An 8,013-nucleotide genomic window follows, 5' to 3' on the forward strand; every position below is an offset into this window, starting at 1 on the left:
CGGGATGTGACATGCCTTTATCCAGATGTTCAGGTTGTCCAACATGTCGTGCAGTTGGAATACGAGTTGTAATAAGCTTGACAACCCTGTTGAGCCTTGTCTGTTGATGTAGAATGCCACTATGGAGTTGTATGTGTGTGTCATCAGCATTCTGTTGCTCAGGAAGCTTGATCACTTTCCTGCAGCTACCTTGTTTCCCAGGTGTGCTCCCCAACCCTGTAACATGCATCCATAGAGATGTGTACTGCAGACCTGCTCTTCTAAGTATTTTCCTTAACAACTCTTGAGTCCACCATAGCAGGTGTGGTTTCTGGCAGGCTTACCATATATGTACTGTCAAGGTGGGCATTAAGGATCCACTGTAATGGCCACAGCTGTAGCTTTCCTCTGCAAGTCAGATCCTGGACCAATGTAAGTAGACCCAGTAGATATTGACAAGTTTGTAGCCTTAGTGGACTGATGACTGGTTGTGGAATCATGGCTTATATCTTGATTTTCTGGAACCGTGATGCAATTCTCTGTAGTGATGCATCTTATTCCGAGGAACTGTAGGTCTTGACTCGGTTCCAACTCCAACTTCAGTAAGTTCACTAGCTATCCTGACTGCGTGAGTAGACTGATGGTGAAGTCCAGCTGCAGCTTCTTGATGAATTTGTATTTCGTCGTCCAGATAGATTACACTGTGTAGACCTCTTTGGTGTAGAAAGGAGACTATGGGCTTGGTCAGTTGTGTAAACAACCATGGGGCTGATGATATTCTTAATGGAAGGAAGCTCAGTTGGAACTGTTAACCTTTGAACAGGAACCACATATACTTTCTTGGCTCCTGATGTATGGGGATGCATCCTGGAGGTCTATGCTGGACAGGTTGTCTGCTGGACAAATGAGACGTCAGAGTTGTGGAAGGTGAATCATCTTGAACTTTCCAGGCTTGAGGAGATAGTCCTGGTTGAACTTCTTCATGTTCAGCATGAACTTCTCCTTGGAATTCGTTTTGGGTGTTAGGAAGATTGGGTAGTAGAGGCCTGGTGTTGATCTTGATCTAGCACTTCAACTGCCTTCTTTTCCAGCAGAGTATGGCCTCTTTTAACTTCTCTGCTTGATTGTCTGCATAGTTGAAGATCAGTAGACTGCAGGTCACAGTGGAGTGGCCCTCAGATGGATTCTGCAGTCTTCTTGCAGGATCTATGACAGCAGTCATCCTTCAGTATTCCCCAATTTTCCCAGTACCACTGTAGATGTCCACCCATTGTCTGGGGTGGAAGTTCCAGTCGTTCAGAACCCTATCTTCAATGTTTAGTCTGTCTGGCACCTCTTGGTGTGCATCCTCTCCTGAAGGTAAACAAGGTGTTCCTGGATGCTTGACTTCTACTGAAACCTGTTTGATTTTTTCGCCGAAGATGGTGGATGATGACCATGGGACTCTCAGCAGTGGTTTGGTAAACCTTTTGCTGTATGAGTAAGATGAAAGTAGTCCTGCCCTTGTCAAGAGGGTGAGGCGTAGATGCCAGATGCATCAAGATGAATTGTTGAGCTCTACAAAATCAACTGCGACTATGACGAGGCATATGTAGGTGAAACCTCCCGGCCCATAAACATCAGAATCAAAGAATGCTTATCATCTACAACCAAATCAGATCGGAAATCTGCTATATCCGACCACATCATCAAATGTCCCAATCACAGCATAATTTGGGACAATGCAGAGATACCACAATGCAGAGATACCAAAAACCACAAGGACCTCACCCTTAGAAAACTGGCAGAAGCAGTTCAAATCAGGAGACACAAGCCCTCAATCAACAGTGATCAGGGATATCTCATCCCAACTGCATACAATGAACTGATAAAAATAACAAATTAGAGCTCACCAGCTACCATTACTAATTACCCTACCCTAATTACCCTATCAGCCATGTATACTTTGTTACAGCTACAGCCACTATTGGCTTCCTCTTATTGTCTCATCATTACTACCATCCATTGTTGTTGTTAATCCCCCGCCTTTGATTCATACCTACATGTTGTTATTACTTTATCCCTGTCCATGTATATAAGTCTGTTCTGTGATGTATTACTCCACTCTTGCTTGACAGCGGTATAAGGATCCACACAGAAACGTCGCATCATATGTAATAAAGAAGTTGTTATCCATAAAGAATCTTACCCTCTTATCACTCACCAGCTTCTAATAGTGCCAATCAAACAAATAATTGTTGATCTCTTTTCTGTGCAGCAGTGGAAAATCATCCTGTCCTCCCCTGAATGTGAGTTGTGATGGGTGCCTTATTGATTGCTGTGGATATAGCATGGCCTAAAAAAATTCATCTGGTCTAAGTGTCTACCTGCTCAATCTTTTTGTCTTCAACATTGTTGATAAGCTTGAAATCTTCATCCAAGTCTGGCACTTTCATGAACGTTTCCGTGTGGTACACAGAAAATCTTCGAGCATTAAATGTTGGCACATTTTGACTTTGGTACTTCACAGCTTTCTCGAATGCTGTGCTAAAGCTTGCAGGGCCTCCTGAAACAGGTTCGATGGATGGATTCCTGAGAGAGTCAAAATCCTCATCTGTCAGTCTGTATGCGAGTATCCTTCATTGGCAACACCATTTGTGATCCAGGATGTTACTTTTGCATCAGACAAGACACTTTTGCCTTCTTCATTGGTTCTCTGTGCCGAATCCCTATCAGATGAACTGTGCACTTTGTGCATGCTCCTTTCCATGAGTTTTCTGTTCGCAAACACTCTTCTTTATGAGAAAGACTCTCTCTGCAGGAGGGTGATGCTGATCTGCAGCTGTGTGATCTGGCTGACTCTGATGTGGAGCAACTGTGCCTTGATGGTGATCTCCGTTAACTGAAATGTGCTTGAGGACAACTTTTGCATGGGATGGGATCAACTCCTCTTCTTAGATGCCCTCACATTTACTGGGATAGAGGCCAGCCCTCTTGACAAAATTGGAAAAACACTGGAAACATGAATTTCGGCTGTAGTTTGTAACAAACGGTTACACATGCTATCTCTTGATTTATCAGCCATGACTTGAAATGACCTCCGCACCTTGTCCTTATTACGCATAAGTAAAGCCAAAAGTTGCTGGAAGCTGGAAGAGCATTGATCAGTACAAAAAGGACACAGGGAGTGTGGATCAGCTACAGACAGTGGGTCCCTACAGTGACAACACAATTTCATTAAATGTAAACAAAAATCACAAATGATGAAAAACAACATTATTTATGTAAAATGTGGCGTAATTCGAAAAACTGTATACAGCAAAATTAAGGCTAAAGGATCAAAATACAAAAGGATACAGTGCAGTACAGGGATTCCCAAGTTCCCACAACCATCCACCAGGGCGATGGAGGAGAGAGGGTGACAAGCATGAATGGTCATGTGACTGGGTGGGAAAGTAAGCAAGGGAGGCAACTCTTGGGTAGGTGAACTTTTGTGTCCACTTCAAAGGATCTACAAAAGCTTTCAAGAGTTCCACTATCAATTGTCTAGCAGAAGGCAAGCATTTTAAACATGATTCAGAATAAGGAAAAATAACAAAATCAACTGGACACAGAAGGGCTCTTAATCACTCTAATTGGATTATTGGTATTGTCAGTCTGATCGGGGTGGGGAACCCTCTATGTTGTAGGTATAAGATATTTACAAATACAATATGCATGGATAGATGGCAATGACAAAACAAGAATCATAATAATTCTGGTTTTAAAACACATGAACCTTTGGATATGTTGATATTTCTAATATCTTAAAAAATCAGAAGTTCGTTGAGTGTAGGTGCCATTTTCTTAGTATATAACACAATATAGCTCTTACTGATCAACACAAGGTACAAGCCACAATAATACCTGACAATATGCATGATTTCCAAGTGCCTTGTGTGCCTCATCAATGACTAGACACTTAACAGTATCAGCAGGGCAGGTACCCCGGCTCAGGTCATTGGTTATCACTTGGGGGGTAAGAAAGAACACACGCTTCTCCTTCCAGGTCCTCTGCCTCTCTGTGGGGTTCATGTTGCCTGATTCAAACAAGAGTAATATTGCACTTCTGAACTTCTAATGTTTACCATACAAAGTTATTAAGAGTTTGATCTATACCTGCATATTACTAACTAATAATGCAGAGAGAATGTTGTCTCATGTCAATATAATGCCAATATACCACAACTAGCAGCGTCCCCATGGCCAGGAATAGCAGGACAAATACAGACACTGATGGCAGCAAAAACAAAATATCCTGCCATCTAATGAACATAAAAAACCAATGATGATGAATGATGTAAGGAAATATAGCTACCTGTCATCTCGGCAGTGTCCTGCTGGGGTATCCCCATAATGTTATAGCAAGCATGGATCTGTTGTGCTACTAGAGGCTTGGTTGGGGCCATGAAAACCACCTTGCATTGTGGATACCATCGGTAATAGTTGTACATGACCACAGCAGCTATAAAAGTCTTCCCCAGACCCGTTGGCAGGGTGACCAGAGTATTGTTGTACAGACATTGCTGAACTATGTTGAGCTGATAGTCTCGGACTGGGTAGTTGGTTGGGTAGATCCACAGCTGGCCAGCATGCTTGTCAAACCCTGGCAAGTCTGGTACGTGTGACAGTGAGACAGAGCTGGTGGATGGAACATGCAAATCAATTTTGTCTGCTCCAATAGATAAGTTTCCCTCTTCATGTGATTCATTGTTGCCCTGCACTACTGTAGTCTTTTGATATGAGTTGAACAAACTGGATGATGATGATGATTTGATTGAAGTAGTCACCTTTGTAAAAGGAATGCTATTCTGAGGACACTTGCCCGAGTTACTGGCATTTTCACCATGTTCACCATAGGTAGAACTATTTATGTTTGTTGGTTTTATGCTTTCATCTAATGCCTGAGCAAGCAGGACATCATCGTCATTCAGTTCTTCATCACAGAGGTCAATCACCAGATCATCAACAACAGAAGGTTGCAAAGATGTTTTTGTATCTGAGGTATGCTTCTGAGAAGATTGTTTGTTACCACAGTTGCCCCAGCTTTGAAAAAGGGTTTTCTGTTTGCTGCTCATTGTTTATGCCAACTGATATGTCCATTTTGAATCTATGTCAGGAATTCAAGCAAGCAACATTTGCACAGTCTGGTAACAAGCACGTGGTAGATGGAATAATTTCATTGCATGTACGCATCATTGCATGTTGTATTATGTCTTCAATACACATACAATCCAAGGAGACGTGACTTTTATCAGACTTTTTCATATTAGATCATGTTAGATTGACTGTCCCTCTGAAAGTTCAAAGAAAACCATATTTTCATTTAATGCATATATCCTGATACCTGTTGTCTTATATCATGGAAAATCTTTTTTCAGTTAATTTTTAGAGTTCATGCAGGGATGTGCATTGAGTCCTATATAAGAGGGTCCCTGGAACTCCTAATTTTCAGAGGTCCTGGACTTCAAAATGAGGGTGCCATACACTCAGACATTATTATTAACACTATGTTGTGATATTGTTGTATTTCAGGTACTATTATTGTATTGTGTATCATGATCATCACCTTGTTACAGCCACTAAAAATTATATCATAACCAAGCTAGTAGCAGACTCAGTGAAAACGTTACCTCATTGAAATTTTTACAAACATTATGGATGCAATAATACATATTGTTGAGTCCATTGTTAATTTTTATGCGTATAGGATGCAGGAACCTGTGTCCTGTAAATCCCTGTTCATATCATTCTTTTCATGCTTTTGAACTGCAATATTCACTTTCAAGACAAAATCTACAGATATGTAAATCATACAAACACCAACAAGCATTTTTTTTTTTTATTTTGTCCATTATCCACCTATTTGTTAAAATAGTAACACTGTCTTGTGCAGCTATATAAGTATGAAACAAACTGACAAAGGGGTGCTCTATAAAATGTTAACTGCACCTTAGTTAATACTAAAATTTACTTATTGAAAACACACAACACAAGAACAAAGTATATCACCAAGTACTTACAACAATTCATTACATCACAATAAGTAGTATAGGGAATAGGGGTTCTGGACCACTTTCAAGAAATGTCTCTACAAAGCCTTATTTACTAAATAAGGCTTTGGTTGGGTCATTAGCTCTTGCTACTATTACCCCTACTACAAAAAAGTTGGCGGTAATTACTATGCCTACTTTGTGTTGGTAGGAGGTAACACTGTGCCGTACGGTACGATTAATAATTCTTCTCTTACAAACCCCCTATCCGGCCCATCCCTCAAGTAGTACAAGTTAGGTTCGTCGGCTTTCATATCCACTTTATCTATGTTGTAAGTTTTGACTGACCATATAGGATCGGTGGCTCGCTTACGGCTATCGCCCTCGTGTTCCCCTATGTCATGTTTATATCGATGAAACAGTTTAACGTGAACCGCCTACGATCTCTTTGGTGTTCATAATAAAGGCTTGCTGGGCTTTTTGTATCCCCTGTTCTATGTACTTTTTTTTCTCGTCCTCGCTGATAGCAGACTTACGAGACTTGGATCGAATATCTAGTTTCATTCCGTTATATTTTTTTAGTTCAGATAGGATTGAACGAAACTCCTCTTCTGAGATCTTACTATCAGAGAGTGCCGTGGAAATACGCTCACTCACTGTGTTCAGCTTTGCTTCGGCCAGAACCCTGATCTCGTCGTGTTTCAATGCCTTACGATTAAGTCTGCGTGATACTAACTTAAGCGCCAATCCTGCTAACCCTGCCACCCCAGCTGTTATTTCAATACCTAGCACTATAGGTGCAGCCACGATGGTAGCTAACAACCCAACGCCTGCCGCCCCTAGTCCCATGCTGGTTGCCATAAGGGTAGTGTCAGCCCCGTCCACGATATTGAAAGCTCTATTGTACTTTTTACATAGTGCTTTACGCGTGTCACGGTCTTGTTCTAGTTGACGTTTCACATCACATAACTGCCTCAAGCGGAACCCATCTACGGTTTCCAGCGTCTTCGCTACTTCCTCTACGACTGGGTACAGACCCATCCTATAATGTATATTTGGAAAGATATTTTAATTGGGTTTCAGTTAAAAATCTATCAATGAATTTGAAGTCTACAAGTTCTAGACCATCAGTTATGGTAATAGGTAAGAGGCTAATAGACTTTTCTGTTGTAATATAAACTCCCTTACGGAGGCTTATTAAGTGGTTTATAGGACCCGTGGGGGTATCCCGTTGTATAACAATACGACAATATTCGTTTGTGTGTACGGCATGCCAGCGTATTGACACCCCGGGTAAAATTTGGTGTACTATTGCGATGTTTTCCTGGTTAAAGAAGACTTCTATGATGAGTGTGAAAGAGGAGTATATTCTATCAACAAGATCTTTACCATAAGGATTATTGCTAAATGTTAATTTATTTTTTAATACAGACCTTAACCTATTTTTCCCGTTACTTCTTATGGATATGGATACCTCCGGAATGAAATCCCCGACCCAGATACCGTTGTTCCTAATCTTAGAGACAAACCTATTTTCGTTTAATATGATATAAGGTGAGGTGAGTGTTAAGTTGATCAGCCATTTGGGCTCTTTAAAATCTGATAACGACACCCGTCTGTACACGTCTTTGAAGTGCAGGATATATAATTCATCTTCCTCACCAGGCTGATCGAATCCCTCCGTATCTCCCAGGTCGTTAAGCGTAGTGTTGGGACGATGACTGGTCATTATTATACTATTACGATATAATTTCCAACTGGTTTTCTGATAATACTTCAGGGGTGAACTTCATACCCATGAAGTGTATGTTGTCAGGCAGGAAGATATTGGTTAGTGATATCTTGTTTTCCACGATCACGTTGACCCCCTGCAGACTGGTGTCGGCTCCAACACCCACCCGCACGTAAACGTTGCAAACTTGATACTGGTGTCGTTTCACCCACCCGAGTTTGATCCCCTTCACGATCTCGATATCATTCCCTGATGGTTCCCCTAGGTAGACTTTGATGACCAGTGTTGAGT

General features: G+C 41.3%; 1 protein-coding gene across 1 annotated transcript in view; it reads right to left on the reverse strand.

Moving 5' to 3' along the window:
* LOC137293531 (Fanconi anemia group M protein-like) overlaps positions 1-5,099 on the reverse strand; it is a 44,397-nt gene extending 39,298 nt beyond the window's left edge. Inside the window, exons 1-2 of the mRNA XM_067824133.1 lie at positions 4,316-5,099; positions 3,865-4,037 (exon numbers count right to left, since the gene is read on the reverse strand). Of these exons, the coding sequence (XP_067680234.1) occupies positions 3,865-4,037; positions 4,316-5,075 (933 nt within the window). The 5' untranslated portion in view covers positions 5,076-5,099. The remainder of the gene's footprint in view (positions 1-3,864; positions 4,038-4,315) is intronic.
* Positions 5,100-8,013: the final 2,914 nt, after the last annotated feature.

The sequence above is a fragment of the Haliotis asinina genome, chromosome 8 (assembly GCF_037392515.1).
Source record: "Haliotis asinina isolate JCU_RB_2024 chromosome 8, JCU_Hal_asi_v2, whole genome shotgun sequence".
Lineage (NCBI taxonomy): Eukaryota > Metazoa > Mollusca > Gastropoda > Lepetellida > Haliotidae > Haliotis > Haliotis asinina.